This window comes from Opisthorchis viverrini, assembly GCF_000715545.1.
Source record: "Opisthorchis viverrini unplaced genomic scaffold opera_v5_187, whole genome shotgun sequence".
Lineage (NCBI taxonomy): Eukaryota > Metazoa > Platyhelminthes > Trematoda > Opisthorchiida > Opisthorchiidae > Opisthorchis > Opisthorchis viverrini.
The window spans coordinates 321,948-345,554 of record NW_008751845.1 but is presented as its reverse complement, the minus strand read 5'-3'; the positions used below and the strand labels follow the sequence as shown (position 1 = coordinate 345,554).

General features: G+C 44.4%; 1 protein-coding gene across 1 annotated transcript in view; it reads left to right on the top strand.

The window, feature by feature from the left end:
* Window positions 1-8,523: 8,523 nt before the first annotated feature.
* The window catches only part of T265_07831 (hypothetical protein), a gene marked incomplete at both ends in the record, with an annotated part of 49,184 nt that continues 34,100 nt past the window's right edge, over window positions 8,524-23,607 (top strand). The window contains 4 exons of the mRNA XM_009173464.1: window positions 8,524-8,679; window positions 11,153-11,462; window positions 17,313-17,381; window positions 23,225-23,593. Coding sequence (XP_009171728.1) covers window positions 8,524-8,679; window positions 11,153-11,462; window positions 17,313-17,381; window positions 23,225-23,593 — 904 coding nt within the window. The remainder of the gene's footprint in view (window positions 8,680-11,152; window positions 11,463-17,312; window positions 17,382-23,224; window positions 23,594-23,607) is intronic.

Sequence of the window (23,607 nt, the reverse complement as noted above, 5' to 3'; positions counted from 1 at the left end):
TTGCGAGGTGCGCGTGTTACCGCTGCTCAAACAACGCACGCAGCGCTCATTTGAATTTTTTTTTACATCGGTATCAGTTATGGATGTGCGAGTGGCCTGGATATTATTCAGATCAGACGAACTGCAAACTTTTATTACTATAGTACAACAAGTCCGTGATACGTATGTTACTGCTCAAACACGTCGAGACATTCTGCAGTCTTAGAAGTCTATTCGTTCGTAGTCGAATAGCCCGTATGAAATAATCGAATCTAGGGACGGTAATTTTGTGGATGAACGTATCGGGGAATGAAAAGTCCTGAACTCAGACAGTTCGATTTTTGCTATTAATTGCATCAGCGCAGCAGAGTGAATCCCAAGTTGCAAATATAACGCAATGTTTGCAGTTCAAATCAGATAGAATCGATCAATTTAACAGCGGTGCCTCCACGATTAGAAGTCATATACATTTGTGGTACTCATAATCAACCTTCGCCCGTCTATCCCGGCCTGCGCGCATAGTCAAAACGCCAGCCGTTTTGAAACCACACTTGTCGGAAAACAAGACACGTAAGTGAACCACACACAAACGCACACACACACAATCACACAGCTACGAACCAGTCAGAACACAGGTTTGAAAGCGTGTTCATTCGTGCCAAGCTCACGCTTGGTCTGCTACGTGGCTGTTGCCACGACACTGATAAAACTATTTGCCACCACTTAGTCAAGGGTTGCGTGCCTTGTGAATAAATGCGGTCAACGGCTGCAAGAATTTTGTCATAATCAACAAACAAGTTATTAGAGGTCTTCCTGATACGCACACACAACAATCACACAGCTACGAACCAGTCAGAACACAGGTTTGAAAGCGTGTTCATTCGTGCCAAGCTCACGCTTGGTCTGCTACGTGGCTGTTGCCACGACACTGATAAAACTATTTGCCACCACTTAGTCAAGGGTTGCGTGCCTTGTGAATAAATGCGGTCAACGGCTGCAAGAATTTTGTCATAATCAACAAACAAGTTATTAGAGGTCTTCCTGATAACCTGACTGATATTCAGTAATGAGCAGTCTGAAAAATTCGCCAAATACCTGGAACCTTAAGGCCGAAGTGAAACCTAAGAACCAAGGAAAATCTAATAGGACTTCAGGGTTCTCACTGTAGGACTGGGTAACCAAAAGTACAACTGCTCTGAGGTGTATTCAATGAGTTGTTTCTTGATGTTGGAGGATTGGAATTGGACTGCCAGCTGGTGTTCCGGATGTACTTTCTCCTATTCAGAAGCTCCTTGATCACCAGATGACCTTCACGCCGGTGTCTGCATGATGTGTGTGAATCGCATGAGAACTATTCACTGAAGGTCAGCATCCTCATTTCACAACACAAGGGTCAACATGAATACGGTAATAAATACGGTAATGAATACGGTAATAAGAACATAGCAAGTTTACCGAAAATAATGTCAGTGGGTGAAAATATTGTAAGTCTCTATAGATATGCTCGCGAAATACAGGGAAATGATAAAAGCACAAGTTGCGTCAGGAATGGCCTCGAATCAGGTCTAGCTCGTACGTTTATTTTGGTACTGGCTTTATAAACTTGATATGCAAAGCGCGTTTAAACAAAGAAATCAATGAGCCGTTCAACAGGTTTGCTACTCTATGGTAAGGAGTACACATCGTTGATAAAACATTCAGATTTAGTCATTCAGTCATCAAAGTAACTGGTAGGAAGCCAGGTTAGGCATGGATAATGTTGATTAAAACCATACAGCATTGTGGTGAATTAGTGTGACGTAGGACACGCCTGCCACAGCCCAGTTGGTAAGATGCACTCCCGGAAAGTGACAGTTATAGGTTCGAGTCCCCACTAAAGAATATGTCGTTTCTGAAAACTTTTTGACAACCCACGACCGGTTTCGCCCTTCTTGGTAGGTACACCTCTTCTGTTTTGATCAGCTTTCTGTTACACTTGAACCCAAAATTGACAAATTTCAACAATTTGGTTTACACGGGAGACTCAAATGAATCTCCAGTTTTTGATATTCTCAAACTGATGTGTCACTGAGTGTATATGTAGAAATCTATCCAACTTGGGTTCGAGTAGAACGGAAGTTTTACGGAAAGTTGAGGACTGCGCTTGATGCGTCTCAAGAGGGGTGAAATCGGTGGCTGGCTGTCGAAGGGTTTTCAGTAACCTTGTGAGTGGTTTCCTTTATGAAAATATACTGCGACACCCCGAATATGGTATCAACTGAAACGTGGGACTGTCTTTCTGCAACACATTCAGTTGGAGAATATCATAAACGATTAAGTTGAGTCTCCCGTGAAACCAAGACTGATACGCAGATGAGTGTATGTCGTCTCTTTTACGTGTAACAGTGTCCACGTTCAAGATTGAGTAAAATATGAGAGAAAAGATAAGGCCCCTGTACCAACCATGTATAGTCAACGGATTTCGACGATTGTGTTATACAAACAACTCCACTTTCCGTAGCCTGTTGACGTTATATTGAGTCCCCTTCAAAACCTCACAGTCTGGAGAAGCAACAAGGCAACACTTTATCCACTGTCTACAATGCGGTAGTACCTTTTTGGTGAAAAAGTACGAACGTGTGACCAGGATTTAACGCTACTTGTCCTTTCTAGCTGATGCGTTCCCAAGTCACGAACAAAAATACACAAAACAGTGTTGACTGACTTACACTGACCGGTTTCCAAAGTGTGTAAAGTAGAACTACCTGATAGCCGAACCAGATCGTGAGGAAAGCAGACATGACCTTCAAGTACAAACTCAGAGAAACGGCCTGATAGCATGAAATGATCGAATTCCGCTAAACCGCACTCCGAACCGGTAGCCGGTCGGCTAATACGCCTTCAGCTAACTTCACACCAGACATTGCATTTTGTGTGGTACTTCATACGAGCAATTACGTCAGGTTCCGGCTAAGTTTGCGTGGACTAGTGACGTGAAGGTGAACATTATACTGTTCTAGCTTTTTGACTGTTTTGATCGGCGGATGTCGTTAACCCGTAAAGTTATTTGGACTTGATGCATATCCGCAACACAAGGTATAACCACGTATGGTCAAAATCTGTTCCGTTGGTTTCGCAACAAATTGACCTTTCGTTCTTAAAAGCCCTAAATTGGTGAAGCTTATCGCGGATATAAACTGCAAAAGCGAACGAAAAATTAACAGGGATGAGCGTTAAGTGGCTCAAACATCGGATGAATCACACCAGTAGTTAACATTTCAGAAGATGGTTTTCGAACATGGTTTTGACGAGAGACTCAACTGAATCTCTCACTTATGATGTTCTACAACTAAATGTACTGCACACAGACCGCATCGTGTTTCTGTTGGCACGATATTCGAGATATCGCAGTATATTCCCGTAAAGGAAACTACTCACAAGGTTGCTGAAAACTCTTCTGCGCCTACCCGATGAGCCCCAAGAAGGGCGAAACCAGTCGTGGGCTGTCGAAAAGTTTTCAGCAACCTTGTGAGCAGTTCCCCTTATGAAAATATTCTTCCTCCATTTTTCTATGAACCCGTGAACAACATCCTATGAGTAATTCATCCTCATCTCAGTTAGAAAATATTCAACAACTCGCTGCACAGAACCGGCCGGCGAACGCATGAACGTAAGATAATTGACTAAAATGAAACGCTTAGTGTATATTCCCTGCCAATTCGTGCGACTGGTAACAATGATGAGAACAGCTTCTATTCACATCAGTTAGGTGTTTGGGAAAAACTGAATCTTATGTAGACATAATACACCACTCATAAGGTTGCTGAAGAATCTTCGGCAGCACGCACCTGGGTTTCGCCCTTCTTGGGGCTCATTACGTTGTTGGGTTCCTGATAAGTTTTCTGTCAAAACCCAATTAATATACAATTGAGTGTACTTGTTGAAAACTATGTTTTATTTATCCCAAGAATGCTGAGACAGTCCAAACAACTAACCAGATCATCAACTATATTGCTTCGGCGATTGTTGACTCAGCGAACCAGCAAAAATCGGTTTGGATGTAGTTATGTGTGCGTGTGACAGCGTCACTTGCACTGTCATCTGGTCACTTGTCAGCGTACTGTACCGCCAATACGTCATGTACGATGTACCTCAGCATATCTGCGCCACCCATATTGCCGAAATCGCAGTCTTAATTTGGGTCTGAGCCACAGTAAAACGACAGGCAGAAGGATGCTACCTGAATAGCCGTGCCGCCTTCAAATAGGATCTAGACTGAGGATTCCACATGGTTTCATCAGTTGGCTATTGCTTTGAAGAAGTTGTGTGACACCAACCCGCCGAGTAGATGAGGCTTCCGCACAACGAACCCACTTCACCCGGGATACAACACTGGTCCGGATACCGCGAATCTACGGTAGCTGGAGACTTTCGCTGAACCACACTAGCTCCGCTGGATTATCGGGAGTAGTCACTCGGTGTTTTTGTGGGGTGGATGGTTTAGAATCATGTTCAGAGACAACAAAACTCAAAATATTTCTTCACTAAATCAAACTACACTTCCACTTTGAGGATTATCCATGTGTTAGGGCAAGGAATACGGTGCAGGGGCCTCGAACATCGTCTTTTCCACTTAGTTTCAGTTAGTCCTATCGAAGAGCTTAGAACAAATTGTCACCAGCATGCCGCATAGATTTGACGAATAGGTATCGTCCTAGTTTTTATTGTCAACACAAAAACACCTAAATTATTTGTCGCAGTTGGATGCAAATGAGAGTGAACTTTGGAATGCACACACGTCGACTGTTGACGTGCGTCAGTAGTAGCTTTACACTCTTCTTCAAAAAGACTAGCTCAAAGGGGTCTCACTATTTGTAACTCATGTGTTTTACGAGTCCATACTCGACTATCACTCTAAATCATAAACCAAATCATTCCGTGGTAGCGGAATAGATAACAGAAACAATAAAATTACATTACGGGCTCTTCTACTCTGGAAGACTAAGTTAGTAAATCAGAAAGAATCAAAACTACTTGTTCTCTCGCCTCGTTTGCGTCAAAATCCTGGTGTAGATAACCAAGAGTTCTGGCAAGTCTTGATAAAAATAGCCAGGGCTAGTTAGGAATATGGGAAAGATGTATAATTCATGATACGTTCTTGGTCGATGGCCAATAACACTTTGACCGGGGTTCGCTTGATCTGGTCGCCTTGGTTACGTAAAAGTGCACAGGGAAATGCTGAATAGGTTAGCGGTTCGTAATGATCCAACTAATCGATTCAAGAGGGTGTTACAATGTCCTTCATATTTTGTAATGCACTACTCATAAGGTTGCTGAGAACTCCTCGACAGCCCACGACCGGTTTCGCCCTTCTTGAGGCTCATCAGGTAGGCGAAGTCCCCGAGTTCCAGTCAATCCTCTAGAAAGCTGTCAGTTCAATCCGAAGAGACAAAGAGCGGCCGAAGTTACTGTCATTATTGCACAACCACACGGCCTATTTGAGCATGGGTTCACCATGGCATGGAGAAATTCGATTTTCGATTTCAGTCTATGCCAAAAGCCCATAGCACTGTACTGCCTCATCCATGCTGGAAATCATTACACATCTCCGGGCAGATTCGAGCCATCGACCTCCTGGCGAGGAGTTGAAGGTTGTACCATTCGAATCCAAAAGCCAGTACAACACTCTAATTGACTTGAATTTAGAAGTTCATGGCGATGCTCTTCCTGGTGATTCGAGTGATGCGCACCGCCCATGACTCTCGGTTTTTCGGCGCAGATTTACTTCACTGTCAGGATGAAATCTTGATTTGCATAGAACACAGTTTCACCAAGAGTGAGAGCTGAGAAACTAGTTGCTTGTAAAATGAGACTCTACAGAACACCATTCTACAGTCAGTGCGGCTGATCTAGTACAAGGACACTTGCCTGTTGTAGCGTCAAAAACAAAGACAGTGGTGTCACTATTTCCCAATCGTGGTTTGAGTGGTATTTGAACAACCGCCTGTTCTATCTGCTGTGAAACAGTGCACCGAGCAGCACTCAGTCAGTTTAATGATAGCACTCCAAAGTGGTCATGCTGTTCCATGCGTCGTGTGTCGCGACTGGCATAAAGTGAATTTACCATGTGCCAAAAACTTCGAAGATACTTCAACAAAGGGTGTCAGAGACAGGAACATCAGTGTTGGCACCGCTGATTCACTACAACAAAATCAAAAAGGTCATTGAATTATACTTAAGATTAAGCGAAGAGAAAAGAGTGGGTGGGGGAGAGGACCTTGTTCTGGCCTTCCGCAGGCACTGTGAAGTGCCTACACCTCCAAGCGTTCATCCTGACAATACGAAAGCCACTGGAATCAGTCAGCCGCTATTTCTTCTAATGTCTTCAGAAGTGGTCACAGGATCACATCCCGGAAGGTGCGCCGCACCAAGAACACCCAAACTCTCCGAAATATCCTTCAAGCACTTCTGCCAAGTTACACGTTGTCCACCACAAGGATTGCGCCATTCTGAACGAGGCGCCGAGAACAACAGTTTTCTCTGGAGAAGCTGCTAAGTTGATGGTGCTGGATGCTTTCAACGATCGAAGTAGCTGAAGCATAACCCAATATTCGTGTAGCAATTACCTCGTTGCGAATTCTTTGGCGCCTTCTGACAGCAGCATCGTTTCTGAGGCATCGGTGATCAGAAACCTGAAGACGCCTCACATCATCTATCCACAGAGGCCATGTTTCGCGACCATACAACAATACAGCCTGATACGCACTACCCTTCGAATCCATTGGTATGCCCTTTTTTTACGCCACAATCACCGCAAACTTGATTCTCGCGCTGACTTCACCAGAGGCAATTTCATCAAAGCTAACGCAATTGAAGGATGTAAAATTCTACACAGCCTCCAATGACTCTCCTTGAATTGTAATGGGTATGTTTGGAAATGGCAAGTTCCGAAGCATGGCTTTGAGGGTGCAACTCACGTGCTGAATTATGGTGTGATGGTGATCAGTTTATTCAACATGGCTTGTCTTTGTCTCCACAGATGAAAGCAATATTGTCCGTGTACCCCAGAGTCTCACCAGAAGCTGTTTGAACACCGGGATTTTGAAGACCGTCCAGCGTTTGCTTCCTCATGTCATCGACCAGGATGTTGAGCAAGATCAGAGAGAGAAAGTGGACATCTTTGTTGGGCACCATTTTTTGTAGGGCTCTAAGCGACCTATTTTTGCGGTTGTTGCCTTAAAAAACGGCATTACTTGCATCACATTCCTATTGGCGGCCAAAAAGCCGTGGAATTGAATTACGGCCAGATCGATCACAAAAGAAATCATCCAAAAGGTTGCTGGAAACTCGTCGACAGCGCACGACCCGTCCCGTTGTCCTCTGGGCAGGCGGACGCGTTACCAGGTCTGATAGCGGATTTCACAGTTGCCGTAACCTCTCTCTCTCCACAGACTCAGGTGTCCAACACGCGTTTCCCACGTTTGTGAGTCATCTTCTGGTTGCTGCAGATGCTGTTGGGGTACGAGAAAGTAAAGGTCTATGAATACAATCCATGGTGGGTAGCCTACGCAGTTTACTGACCTTTTTGCCGGAGATTTGCACACACTGTCATTGAGGTGGGCACGATTTTATGTAATCAGGTGGCTGCACCTCAAATGTTTCAGGACAAAGATATGAAACGCCTGTGTGGTGACTATACGGGAGTGAGTGTAATAAAAATCTATTGCTCACAGTTTCATTTATTGGCCATTCACGAGCAAAGATGTAGTAGGACAGTTTGTTCACACATGCTACCAATGCGCCATGATCTCAAAGCTGCTCGGTAAATATGAACCCTTAGCCAAGTCTACAAAATCCGTGGTCTGGTACACACAGTGATTTTTTAAGGCTCATCGATGGAATGAGCCACCTTGAGGTTTCCGATGCCCATCCAGAATGGCCAGAAATAAGAACTTTGAGCACAATTTCGACCACGACAGCCGTTTGGTGTTTTTATCGAGTTTTTCCCGCGATTCGGTTTTCCAGAAACAGCAGTCGGTGGCAATGGGCCTCAGTTCGATTCGTCGCATTTTTCTTCTCTTTGTGAACAGTTCGCTACCAAGCACATCCAGACGAACAGACAGAACAATTTGTCGATATATTCAGGAGAGCGCTGCAAAAACCAGAGGGAGAAAAGAAGCCTAATGACAGTTTGGACATGCATTTGCCCCCCTATTGATCTGAAAAAGTGGTCACCAGGAGAAATGAACAGCAAAAAGATGGAGTTTCAGTTCAATCAACCTCATGGGGCCAGGCAACAAGCGTTTTGACCCGGTTCTGCTAGTTACTTGCCTTCAAGTCCATAAACGAAGCTGAGTCCCAGATATAACATATGATCTTGGGTTTGGAAATGGCAGGCTAACACGTCACGTCAATCAGATTCAACTACGCTATATGAATACAGCCACGGGTGTGATCAGATAACATAAATTTTCACGTAATCTCATGTAACTACCCAGCAGAACCACCCAAATTATAGGACTGTGAAGGCGATCATACAATGGTTGTTGAAACCAAACACTACAAATGGACTCGGCCACCGAATCAACGGCTTACCGTGGCTACTGCAAGGAAATCTTCCTATTGATGAGTGCTTTCCTGCCGACGGTGTGGCAGGCAGTCGTGCGTCCCTACGCGCAAGTCACTGAGTCTCTGCACACATGTACATGCGCCTCTCTGTACGTGTGTCTCTTATCTGAGTGACTGAGTCTCTCTGAACATGTGTACTTGCGCCTCTCTGTACGTGTGTCTCTTATCGCTGTGACATCTAGCGTCTATTCCATGCGAATCATGTTCGTACTTGACCTTACCTCTTATGTACTATTTGTTCATGTTGTGTTTAGTTCAAGGTCATACCAGTCACTCCACACCCATCTCTCGGCTAGGTATAATCTTCCTAAGTGAACCAGCGGTGCAAACCAACAGCAGATTTAATATAGTCCGTATTCTGATTTGCGTGCAACTCAGCTCTATGTTCCAGCTGTCTGACTTCGGTTTCATCCATGTTGGGAGACTGTTTTCGGACTGAAATCGTCCCGAGTGATTCTGAACATACCACAATTAACACTTGGCCTTGGTGTCGGGGATTTTTCTGACCTAGCTAAGCATCCCCTACTCAAATAGAGTCAGTTTCTGGATAAATTGTTACCAGATGATGACAAGAACCCTGGGAGCTCTGCGAATAGATCGGGGTCGGGGAATGAATAGAAAATACCAGCGATTTCGCCGCAGGCGAGAAATATCTTCCTTTAGCAGAGTAAGTAGCAACCCCTTAAAATTCTCTGGATAGAATCCACCTGGAAGAAACAAGCTTGCCCTCTTCTAAGTTCGAAAACGTTAGAACACACTAGTAGTTGCCTGATTCTCGAAAAAAAGTGCTTCTTTGTAGCACACCATTCTAATAATCAACAAGATCACCAGGATAACAGGAATTAACTGCCACGGCTGTCGTTAGTGGGACAAAGTTCGACTTAAAAAAATTCGAAACACAAAACTTTAAACATGTTTTACTACTCTGACTATGTTTAGGTGTGCTGGTATGAGTTTGCATACATATGCAAATGTTTTTCAAAATACCGAATATTGAGGTCTCGATGAGCTCGTTCCGCATATACGCAAAACTTATCCAGATGTCCCTGCTACACAAAGTTGAACCAAGCGGCTCGGGTCAAGCCTATGCTGCTCATAGCATACAAACCGCTTGACAGGTACTCTACAGGCGATCGTTTGTCCGATATCTTAGTCATTTCCGTTCAGACGTTTCAGGCGTTCTGGCTCATGGTATTGATTTTCCCATTGCGAATCCCTCAGACGTACTCGCTCTGGTTGATCTCCTAGTTATCGAAAGTCAAGGGTCTCAGCTGGTTGGCCCCACAACGTCGAGTTACCCAGCGCAACTAAGCCACAATCGTTCATGAGCGGAATACTTCCTAATTAATGAACTGTATGTAACTGTGGACAAGCAACAGTTTGAACTTTTTGATAAGCTTTCCTCAAGAATAAAAAGAAAAGGTTGGTTGATCTGTCCTTTCTGGAGCCAGCCACCTCTCGTTTGACGTCAAAATCTTCATTTCATCTTTGTCTGATTTGTATGTTTCATCATCTTACATCACTTACATCAGCGTTGCATCTACGACGATCCTGTTGCCCTGGTTTACTCAGACATGCAATCTTTAGTTTGTCCGCGACGGATAGAAACTTCCTTACCGGATCAATCAGGGAAGATGTGGTACGCAATTGAGCGATAATCCTGTACCACCCAGCCATCTGATCCGTCGTCCAAGTTCAATGAACCTTAGATTTGTGGTCTGACCGAGAACCAGTGAAACGGTAACACTGACGCAAGGAGTGATAAATGTTCACCCGGTTCAATTCATTGCTTTGTTTCGCATGGCAAAATGCTTCACTCTCACATGACTGACCTCATTTCGCCATGATCTATATAACATGCAAAAACAATAATGCTTTCAAAACGAGTGATAACTGTTCACTTGATTAACCTTAGTGTTCAATGTAACAAACGGTCTGATAAGTTGACAACAGTAACGTCAGCGTTGTGTTGTTTCACCAGTTGTGATAAGAAAATGTAGGTCAGTACAGGGTAACCTGCCTAGCTAGGCAGTGGAAGTGACCAGATAGGTGATTCTTGTTCGTTTACGAATAGACCTGAAGCAACAAAGTTTATTTTCTAGTAGGTTTGAAAATTTGTGGTTTTGTTGTTCGCTCCAATCAGGTTAGCCAACCGACGCAGCTGCAACATTCATTTGTCTGAAGTACTTCGGTTGTCATAACTTCGTACCAAGTCTTTTTTTGAAATATGCACCCCGGGTCTCTGCCCATTATTCGCACAATGCTCTTAGCTGGAGAAGCTTTACGAGTAAAGTAAAAAAATTTACGCCAAAATGTTGCATTTTGTTGCGTATGTCCTCAACCCCAAAGCCGTCGTAATCTATCCTCATGTCTTTTCAGCTCACCAAATTTAATTGTTCACTGGAGCAACCATGCCTCTGGTTTAAAAGTCTTGCGGGATACTTTCCCAGCATTGCTGAGACACCGGGACGCTTTAGTCCATCAGGGACACGTCATAAGTTTCGGAGGTTCAACTCCATTGTGCGAATACTGAGCGCCCTCCGGGTCTCATCTCATTTCGTTGTAGGGTTCGCGCGTTGAGGCGAGTAGTTTCATTGTCCCATCTTGTGTCATGGGTCACAGGCTTAGAAAGCCTCCTATGGATCGTGAGAACGGGTGGGTGATTAGGCCAGTGCTTGTCTGCACTCCTTTCTCCTTCACACCGGCAATGCACGACCAGCCACCTCTTGCGTTCGTTGAAAAGCTGGGGAGATGGAGCAGTCGATCGTCCCCTCTCATTCCCCGCGTTGCGTACTACGATGAGAGAGCACGTGTGACGACCGTCTTCATTGATCCGAATTCAATTTCAAATACCGAGAGACTCAGCTGGGTTCCAGGTGAGTCTCTCGAAAAAACCAAATTAGTTTTCAAATGAGTGAATATTCGTTAATTTCGTTCAATTTGGTTTCAAGTTGAACATAGGGTTGACGGAAACTCGAGGACTGCGCCTACCTGATGAGCCTCAAGAAGGGCGAAACCGATCGTGGGCTGTCGAGGAGTTTTCAGCAACCTTATGAGTAGTGCATTACAAAGCCATACATGTATCGCGATATCCTGAATATCGTAGCGACTGAAACATGAGGCGGTCCGGTGCAGCACATTCAGTTGCCTGGAAACATCAACACCGAAAGATCCATCTAGGTTCTAGGTGAGTCTCTCGAAAATATTAAATCAGTTTGCAAATGAGTGTATGTTCGTCAATTTCACATAGTTCAATTTGAGAAGTCTAGTCCCCGGACGAACCGTCTGAGGACGCCGGTACGTCTCAGGTTTCAGTGGTTGTGGTTGATTTTAGCTATCTCCGTCAAGTCTGAAAGCGCAGAATATGACAGAATTTTCCGCATCAACTTACAATTGTTAGTGCGTCTGAATGGAGAAAATCCGAACTTGAAGTTAGTCGGGTGTAAGCGGGAAGCGTCTTCCGAATTCGCCCGTATTGAACAATTAGCTTGGTCATAAAAAACGATCGCTACCTGTGTAAAAATCAACCATGTGCCTTTCTCAGCGAAAACACGTCATTCTGTTTGCGAGTGCAGTGGCTATTCCCGTTTTGCAACGTCCAAGCAGCCGCCCAAAAACGATCTTCAAGAGCCACTGTGTGGCTTATAGTTTCGGGTTTATCGGCATTACCATAGAGTCTAATCTAGGATGAGTTACTTACCATTACTCTACACTTCGTTACTTTGAAACGCCCACTATACAAAAAGTGCTTAAAGGTTTCGTAGTCATCCAACCACATTCTATCTATATTGCGGGGCGGAATAACCACAAAATAACCGAGACTTGCGATCGGTTTTTAAGCATCCATCCTTTGCCCATTTTTGTTTGCTATGGTTAGGTATTGATTTCCCAGCTACTTGTATCGGAAACTGTGTGTGGTAGAGCGAACTTCGTCCTTCCTATGAGAAGAACACCGTACACGTACTCCGTACCACCACCTTTTGACACATGCGAACTTTCGTAGAACATTTTTCCCGTTGCAACTCTCATTGCACTGACTTTCCTCCGCGGTCCAGCATCCATCATTTGGACCCATTCGTCTTGGATGCCGACAGTCTATTTGTCAGTAGATTTCAAACCTTTATATCGTGGATAGCATGGATCCAGTAGGGTGCCGTCCAAAGAGCAGAATTTGGCGGTCAAGATGCTGAAAGATGGTATGACGGTGATCAGTTTATTCAACATGGCTTGCACTTTGTCTTCACAGATGAAAGCAATATTGACTGCGTACCCCCAGATTCTCACCAGACGACAGTGGAGTTCGAACTAGACCATGACTGTCGACTAAGGCAACTGGAACCTCACCAAGGTGATACTTCTTCCAAGGAAGGAATTCTTGAGGGAAAGGGGGTTACTGTTTTCAAGCACAATCAGAAAATGCTTGATTGTTTAGTGAAGCAACCTATAATGGCAGGGTGTACTTACAGCGTGATCTTGTGTAAAATTGGATACTCTCTCTCACGACTGGGCAATACCACAAGTCAGAATTAGTTAACCACTTCCACTGAAAATAAACACAATGCCATTAATGAGGAAGAAATCAGTCTTCAAGTGCATAAACAGGTGACTACGTGTCACAGTGTGACTGATTCGTATCAAACCAGGGAAATGGACCCCCGAGGTCCCTTCCCGAAAAATGAAGGATCATCCCCTACTCTCAAACACTGACAATGCACATGCATACGCCAATTGCATCGTCTGAATAATACAGCGAAACCAAACTGCATAGAGTGAATAAGCCTCATCATCCACCCAACCGCTAATTGATACTCTTTCCCNATAATGAGAAACTTTTCAAAGCCAGTTGCAAACCTGGCGAACGGATCATAAGCCATCTAGTTGAGTGCACCCGAGCTACAAGTATTCCAACACTTCGAGATACATCATCGGAATGCTCTCAACCCAAGTTCTCGACTCAGAGACATTTGCTGTCTTGCTAAGGTGATCAGAACGATACACTAGTCTTTCGGGAGCACATACTTCATGGTTGGCTGAAGGACGCCGCTTCGTGTTGAAAGGGTTACAGAAAACCTCACCCAAATTGCCTTCCCAAAGCGATTTTCCACTTATGAAGTGAACCCCAATAACTGTTCGCCTGTAATACTGTCTAAACTCTAGTTTATGATATTTGTACGATCCTGTACTAACGACGTGATCTCAAGGCGAGGAATTGGTTAATTGGCCTAAACGCGCGATCTAGGTGTCCTATCTGACGAGTAACTTTTAGTCTAATTCAATGACGGACGGTCAGTAATAACTGCGGCGAAACCGAAATCTACGAATTTCACCTGCGTTTGTTCAATAGTCGCAAATGGGCGGCAAACAACGGATTGAATTAGATGTGAGCAGACAGTATAGATAGGTAGACCGTGTTTGTATAGGAAATTAACAGTAAATAGTGAGCAGAAGTGAAGGAAAGCTTACGGCTAGATTTAACCTTGGGAAGTTAGCAACACAGGATGGCACAGAAAGGGCAGTGTACTATCAGACAAACTGAACGGGAAAATATTGTGCAGTTCAAAGTGGGACAAAATATTCAGCAACAAACTCAGAAATGAATGTGAATAAATCGAGTCATGAAAACAGTTGATATAGAAAAACAGTTAACATAGAATCGACTTTGTATAAAATAGAATAGTTCAGCGAATATACACTCATTTTCAAACTAATTTGGTTTTTCGAGAGACTCACATGGGACCCAGCTGAATCTCTCGTTTTCTATGATGTTCTCAGGCAACTGAATGTGCTGTACCAGGCTGCCTCATGTTTTAGTCGCTACGATATTCAAGATATCGGGATACATATATAGCTTTGTAATGTACTACTCCTTAGGTTGCTGAAATTCCGTCGACGGATTCAATAGGTAGGTGAACTAAGTCTGAGAAGCACATCAGCAATGTCCAGGAGGCTTCTTGAAGTGGATGACTTTATTGCAGATAGGAACAAAGCACAGCGATCCGCCCGATCTTAATTTATGTCCACAGGACGTGTCTCCTATTAGTAGTGAGTATCTGAAAGGTAGCGTGCTCTGATCGGTGTTCCCTCCAGCAAAGGATGAGAGATAACCGTCTGACGGAAGTCTTCAAAGACTGATGAGGTCCTGAAGTCTTGGTATGACCTGCAACACCAACATTAGCTCCTAAAATGGTCTGAGCATCAGTTGGCAAAAAACAGCCGCAATCTTCAAACAAACATAGACCCCATGTAAAGTGATGTTGTCGCCTCCGAGGGCCGAGGACCGATCAACCGACATGCTGGGCAACATCGATCCGAAGACGGATTGTGATTTACGTAGTTCTAGCACATGGTTTCAGCACCAATGTGAGATAGACGAATCAAGTCATGACAGCCAATTGCTGTGTTGCTGTCATTGGTTCTGATCCGAGGATATGCAAGCACTATAGGGTTCTTTTGTAGCAATAGATACATGTAATACCCCAAACACCACGTGAAATCGAAAGAATAGCTCTAGTTTTTAATGTCTAAATGCGTCCTGCAGGGCAACAGTACTCCACGATTGTCGATGAACTGTTGGATCTTCAAACGACGATCGAGGTAGCCAATTACCCAATCAACCGAATTTCACGGCTGGTCATCCACCTTAGGTCAGCTAGTCATTAACACCTTGTAACTCCGCAGACCGAAGTGAATGGTCGGCCCTATTGTTTTCACTATTCAGTTGTCTAGAGTTTTACTGTTTTGCTTTCTTCAACCGAGACCGCTTGAGACCAGTCTAATTCTTCTAAGTCAGCCTGCCATACCCCCCCGTTTGCTTTGTTTTGGTCTTTCAGAGTGCACCCGTCCGCCTGTTAACGGGTGTTCCCCCCTCGTTCCCTGCTTTTGCCTTCATGGCACTAACATTCCGCATTCCATTGGGTCTTGTAAACCTAGACAAGGTGATTCAAGAGAGCGAGCGCAATGGAAGGGAGTCCACAGAGTATTAGGTACTTCACATCCACAGTGGTTTGGAGACCACAGCTCCAGGCATTCAGTGGGCTGGAACAACTTGACCTTCAGGGTATGGTGGAGAACATCGACCTATTAATGCCGGCAATCCATGCAAAACTAAACAGTGTCTGAATGGATGGTAATGCTTACTGCCGGTACCGTTAAGCTGAATCATATAGAAAAAACTGGTTTATTTGGCATCGTTTAGTCATTCCCTCATCTATCCTTTCGGGTGAGATATTAGACGAGAGGTGTGATGATATATCAAAGTAGTTAAAGGGTAATCTTCGTTGTGGCCACTTTTTCTTCAAACTTCTCGATGAAGTTACATTGGTGTAGGGTTGATGTGGTAGGCGGCAACTGCAGTGTCCCTCTTTTGCCTCCTGAAGATAAATGTGCCATCTGTGAATAAAACAACCTTCGCGTCGTCGTTAGTATCTGCATAGGGAGCGAGCGAGCGCGTCCAGTTTTCATCTCACCAAAACCAGCTTGAGAGTGCTCAATAGGTGTCAGCCACGCAGCATTATGGGTTGTAAAATATCGATGATACAAGGTCACAGACTGACCATTTATTCACGTGGCCTGTTTGGCATGTTTTTCGGGGTGTCCTCCTTGTTTTGCATTAGCGAGCTAGTCAAAACATCACCACAGTCGGTTCATATTTCATACCGTCTAGACAGACTGATCCAAAGTCTTGATACATTCTATCGGTCGACTGATGTCCTGATTTGCAACATCGTCCCACCACCACACCACCAACTGTCTGTTTCGCGATCTGCTTAGCCATTAAACAGTGACCCAGTTTATTGGCCGTTCTAACAAAACAGGAAAAACTGCAGCGCTGGTCAGTCGAATGCTGTTCAGCTGTCAACCGGGGTGCAGCTAACCGGCGCAGCTCTGATCAAACACCTTGCAGTGAAAAGTATACGGCTAAGCCACTTTTCTAACGCGTCATTTCGGAACGTGAAACAAAAGAAATAGCAGCACATTCAGTTGTAGAATATCACAAACGAGAGATTCAGTTGAGTCTCACGTGGAAACCAAATTGATTTGCAAATGAGTGTATTTCTCGAAAACGGTCCAATTTGGGTTCAAGTAGAACATGAGGTTGACGGAAACTCGGGGACTGCGCCTACCTGATGAGCCCGAACTGGAAGGGCGAAACCGGTCGTGGGCTGTCGAAGAGTTTTCAGCAACCTTGTGAGTAGTTTCCTTTATGAAAAGAAATAACAGTTTTCTTCAGGTGGTAGATGACAGCACAAAAAAGGGCCAATGGCTAACTGACTGCGATCCGACCAAAAGCGACAGTTTGCAGAAATCACGGGAACTTTCCTCAGTTATTGATTGCCTCATGTAAGTTAGTGGTCCAAAAAGAAAGTGAGGACTCAGCCACTAGCTCAGTTATTGCGCATAGTCAGTTATTTCAATTTAGGAATATTGGGAGAGACAACTAACTCTCTATTAACATCAACAAGTCTTGGGGGAGCCAGACTATCCCGTTTAAAAAGACCACACGAATGATGAGTACTTGTTTGCTGACGTTGGATGCTCCATTGGACATCCTATAAACATCTTTACAGCGATTTTCGCTTATATCAGCAACCTTATCAATAGTCTGTTCCGTAAAGGAAGGATAAGCCTCCTACTTGTCGTAACACAAAGATTGTGAACCCAGGAGTCTAGCAAACTTTTCAGAGGACATGTTCTTGAAGGTTACTTTGTTTTTTTTCTGTTTAAAGGTCACTTATCTTCGCGATTTATGCGAGTTTGTCAGCGAAAGCCTGACATGCGTTCAATAGGAAACTCCAGTAAGTTGGAGACCAGATATAGAGTAGAATAGTAACAACGTCTTTGTATGTTGCAGACGACTGGGTATTTTTTCCAGTAAAATTATATCAATGGTACCCTGTGCGACAAGGAAACGTTAATTTGTTCCGGAAAAAGCGAAAACAACCTGCATTTGTAGTGTGGCCTAAAGGATATGGTAAAGCTGCATTGGTGGAAAGTTTTATCCAATTTATCGAGTAAGTATGGACTTCATACACATCTCGTTTTGACCTTATCTGATTAAAACGTTAAAAAAATAAATTAAAAAGTGCACATGAGGCGTTTGCCACTAGTGTGCGGTGACAGTCCACTGCTTGTCCCCCAGGCTTTTTTGATTCAAATTGCACTCCATTTGGAACCCATTTGAGACCCTGTCCATCGTGCGTTTCGAATGATCGCCCCGACCCAGACTAGCATAGGATTTCGCGTCATACCCTTTTACATTTGACTCTATGACTCAAGAAGGCAAAAGGCGTAAGTGAGCAAGTAGCCACCTTCACTAGCAGGTGCAACGTGAGCTCAAATAGCTTGACTAGCCTCGAATACTGACTCCCAAGTCATCTCAGGTTAACCATAACTCCTTTTTGAACATCTACATGGTACCATTGAGAAACTAAACTGAATCCAACTGAATTTCTCGTTCCTGACGTTCTTATAAAACTGAATATGCTGCACAAGGCCACCTCATGCTTCAGGTGGTACGATATTCGATATACCACATTACGTTGCTCACGTGTACCAAACTACTCATGAGTCTGGTGTCGAAGACCTTCCAGCAAACTTATGGGTGTTGCCTTATGCCCCAAGTTGTGTTTCGTCGGTAGTTGGTCATTAAAACGTGTGTAGACATCCAGCGTAGTGTCTGTGAAAGAAATAGAGCGGTTGCACCCGGTCCTCGTTGGCTCAACTGACGGGCAATGCACACAGGATGGAGTAAACTTCAGTCTGACTGCGTGATAATGCGAATCTTCCTGTTATCTAGTTGCAATAGGACATTGAGCGAGAACTCATCCACCATACTTGATTCGTACATTCAAAGCTCTCAGACAGAGTTGTTGTCAGTTAATGAACTGTCTAGGGTACTCACAAAACTTGCCTGTTGACCGTTCTGCAATAAAGCGAGAGAATGGAACCTGGATAGAAGCAGGCATGAGCGTTAGCGTGTAGTATGCTACTCCCCCAGGTGTCCGGCAGACGTACCTATATTTAGGATCTACAGAGGGGTGAGCGTCAAGCGGAACAAGGGAGGGAGTTTAAGTGGTAACAATGAAGAGAGACACGTTTCCGCTTATCCGCCCTGGTCTATGCATCGAATAAGGCAACCTGGCTGATATCACCATGTGACGCCCAATGTGGCACTTGTTTATCTGCGGTTAGAGGTTCATGAGTTCAACCCATAAGCAGCAGAATGAAGGACATGAGTATTACGCGGCCTGGCCGGTAGAAACTGTGCCTTGGTGTGCGGTTTGAGGAATTCAACTAGACAAAACTCCAAACTGTGATACATGGTCTACGAAATCATATCGCCACGCTATGTGGAAACCGGAATGCACATCTGTTTTGGCTGGATCTGACGTACGACTAACTCCCAGCCTGCTTAAATTTGCTTGTCAAAACACAAAGCCTATGGTAGCTTGGCTATCATGCCGTCTACGGTGACAAATGGGCATCCATTTGCTCAGCAGGACTATAAACAACCTTTCATGGAAACAGCTAAAAGTCACACACATGTTTTTCGACAAATAAACTTTCCATAACCCCTGAAACATCATCATAACGCGTTGGATATAGATCCGTTTTCCCATTAGGCAGCACTACTGTCGTGACTGCAACTGCCACGCCGAGCTGACGATGAGATGGAAGTTGCGACAGAAAATCTTTGCACATACTCTGGGGGCATGATAAGGAATGAACTAACTGATAAAACGGACAAAGCGTGCCCGTTCTGCCTCATCTCTCGCTCGTTAGGCTACCTGGACTGATCACGCCTTAGGGAGTGACCAGAGTACATTTAGTCCGGTATGGAAGCCTCCCGACAACGTTTCCTAGACGTGTTAGCAAGATGATGTCTGGATAACCAATGAAGAGCTGGGAGTTCACGCAACACCAAAACACATGGCGTGGGTTGCAGTCCAGCAGGAGCCGTAGTTTTATTCCGAATCGTACAACATTACTTGGCACAAAGCCTGCACAAAGCTTCCTATCTTGGTCACGTGACAACCGACAGCATGCATCTGTCAGACTCAGACCCAGCCGGATGACTGCCTCATAAACAATATACTGTGAGCTGATTTTGATTACAAAATTGTTGGAACGTCGTGAGAAGATTAGATGACTTAGTAAAGTGGTAGCAACAACTTACAATAGCCGAGCAACAGAGTCAAAGCTGACCCTGGATCTCTCCAGCGAACGGCACCAAGACAGCAACCAAATCTACGTAATTAACGCCTGCATTCCGTTCGTTTTCCAGACCCCAGTTTACTGTAGTCAGCAAGTAAGTGACGAATGTCGACATTCATGCGTTCCTGCGAGTACAGTACCGGGTAGCTCAGGCACTTCAAGTGCGAGCCTCTAACACAACCAACAGGTTACACACATTGCAGTATTCCAGATGACGGCTCTGGATGCTGGTGAGATAGACGTCGAACTTGGTAACGTCCATCCAGTGCTTAACTCAGACTAGGAAAAACTCTTTCACTGCCGGGGTACTTCTTGATAAGTTGTGTAATTTTGGCATGAGGCATTGCAAAACACAGCAAGTACAGTTTTCGACGACTGCATCGTTGCACAGAGTAAAAAAACATGCTTACGAAACACCACAGTAGTCTTCAGCCATCACGTACCAGAGATGATAGTCGACTCTGTTACATCAGTACACTAAGCTCGACTGAGTCAAATCACAGAAATTCGCGTGCATCCAACATAAACGGTCGAATGTGAAGAGTAACACATTGAAGGTGCCATCTTCACTACAGGACAGTATTATCGGTTCGAACAGTCACAGGGTAACTCAGATGTCGCGTAAATCGCTCATAGGATAGTCCAATATGTGTAGCTGAATGCGCCTGACAGGTCACATCGCTCTCGATGTTGTTCCGAACATCGTCACGGTTTTTCGAAATGAACTTTAAAAACGAAACGTAGCAAAAACTGTTTTATTCTGATTCTCATCCGCCAACTTGCCAGGTAGATCTACACAGTGTATCTAGGTGTCACGTTTTGAGGGTTACAAATAAACAGACGACGATACCGGTGAGTTACAGTGAGCTATTAATAGCCACATCAACGCACCTGACACAAAAACTTGAATGTATAAACAGAGAAGGATCTACAGCGACCTAACTTTCACACGCATATATTGGTTCACCATAAACAAGTAACCGACACCTGGAAATTCGGGAACTGCGTCGGTCTGATCAGCTCAAGAAGAACGAAACCGGTTGTGGAACGCTGAGGAGTTTTCAGCAACATTATGAGTGGTATGTTCCGCCAAAAGACCTCCGTTTTCTCTAAATAATCCACCAGTAAGTATAACTCATTCTGTACGGCAGTAAAGCATCAGTTCCAACACTGATGTTGCTGTCTTTTATGATGATTCGGATGATGGTGATGATGATGATGATGATGATGATGATGATGATGATGATGATGATGATGATGATGATGATGATGATAACTCATTCCTGTTTTACGCTGAAGATCACGAACCTTGAGCCTAAACTCAGTCATCGAACAACACTCACTCCTCTCACTATCTACCGCATGACGTCACTTTCCACAGATATAGCCTTGTCTCAGAGTGAACAATGTCAGGCCTACTGAAGCACAAATGACGACATTTGGGCGCTATCGAAAAGACAAATTAATTTCATTATGGTGGCGGATGGATGACTCTGATTTACATTGGATACAGTGAGCGATGCAGTGTGCACAGTTGCAGCAAGCAGCGGAAGACAGCGAAACATGTCGCGGCGAAACGATCCCTGAGACGCGCACTGCTGACGATTCCCACTAAGGATGAAACAGCTGTACAGTGCTTCTCGGCTTTTCAGCATAGATTGGCTTCACTTACAGGACGAAATCTCCACATAAATCCCAAATCTCATACTACCAACAGGCTAATCGTCTGCTAGAAAGTGTGCTCTTATGTATGAAGAAGCAAGCAACCGCTTAGGAGATGACTCAGCGAAGGCCTTGAAAAAATCTGACCGGACAAAACCAACCCAACTCTAGCGTTAGGTGCCAAACTGTTTAACCATGAAGGCTGTCTGCAAATTAATTGTTGGCTCTAGTGGCAGTGGAAAATAAGGGTCTTTTCCCGGTTGTAGCCCCGTCGCTAATGCAAGAAGTATATGTGCGGAAAGTTAAGCCCCCGCCACTTTTTACCAGTTCCAATTTAATGTACGCACGCAACATTGACCTATTTTTTTGATGAACACAATACCTTATCTGCTTCTAGGTTCATTTTGTGAAAAATTTTCCTCGTTCGAAAGTAAAACCTTAAATGAACTTTCTGACATTTTCAACTCTCGTTCATGACAAGGAGACGGCAAGACGTTCATGTATGCAGTGCCAGATCAAACTGTGGCCACTTTGATGGACACAATGCAGGCCTGCATCGCTCCTGGCTCAATCATCATCTCCGATATGTGGGCATCATACCAAGGAATTGAAACGATGACTGACATGACTTATACTCATGAAACGGTTAATCATACCGAAAACTTTGTCGACCCAACGACTGGAGCTCACACGCAAACCAGTGAATCTTTTTAGCACGTCCACAAGAAGCAGAATAAACGCCAATGCGGTGCACACCGAGCTTTAGTGAACAGCTGCTTGTGTGAGTTCGTTTGGAGGCAAAGGTACCGAAAAAGGGACTTTTTCATGCAGATTATTAATGTCATGTCCCGATTTTTAACCTTTTTTGGGTGACGGGGTTGATTTTTTGGCGGGGCTTATCTGGAAAAGATCCAAAAAAGGAAACAATAGCTGATGTCTGACAGGCTGTGCGGAATTCGGATGCATTTCCCCTAATAAAACAATGTGAAGCGATGGATGTACCTCTGGACACTAACTTGCTAAGAATTTTCACCTAGTTTCTTACACTGTCAGGTTTATAATGAATAAGGTGGAAAGAACGAAAAGATGGTTTGTCGAACGAGACGAGAACCTAATGACTTCTGAAGACCATCGACAATTTACGCCTGACTTCACTTGCCATAACGTATGCAGTGAGGCCTTAGCAACCAGGCGAGAGTTAATAGTGAATCACGCAAGCGTACGCTAGTAAGTACCACTGTCTTTGTGTTCATTCAGACAATAGTGGGGCATCCTTGGTGTGACTCATACAAGTGACCCTAAATGTTCTACTGAATCACGTCTGTGAATGCTGCAGTCATTGGCAAGCATTCGCGATAAAAAAGTTTCACTTCACTGGTGCTGATAAGGACAACCAACTTTTGAATGCGTAACGGTATGCGCACTTTCATCAGTGTTCCCCATTTTTCGATTCACTGCATTCGGCAAACTTCATAGAAACTGTTGGTGACACTATGGCAGGATCGTCAACGAAGACCACTAAAGTGTCGGTTAATCTGTCCACCAATTGTTCCTGCCAAACAAGAGATGAATGACGCTGTTGATTAGTCTTTTGGGGCATCCTGCGGTTTTCAGAGATCCCCAGCCATTGCGGAGGTGACTAACTCAAAGCGAAATAACCCATTGCCATCACATATAGACGGCGAACTCATACGTCTCTCTGTATTCAAAGGAGGTATCAGAACGTGTGCATCTAACTACAGACCTGTCACTCTTCTCCCAGTAATATCAAAAGTAATGGAACGAATTATAGCAGAAGCCCTGAAATCGCACCTTGAAATTCACTCCTTGTTGAGCGATAAACAACACGGATTTCGACAGAATCGTTCTTGTTTATCCAATCTCCTCGTGACACTCGATGACTGGACACGAGCAGTCGATGCGGGAGTTACTGTACATGCCTGTTACTTGGATATATCCAAAGCCTTTGATCGAGTCGATCACAGTATCCTTCTTCGGAAACTTGAAATGTATGGCGTGACGGGAAATCTGTTGAGCTGGCTGAAAGACTATTTGAGTGACCGTTCGGTCCAAGTTCGTGTCGATGGAGCGTTTTCCGATAAAATTGCCGCCACAAGTGGTGTCCCTCAGGGTTCGGTTCTTGGT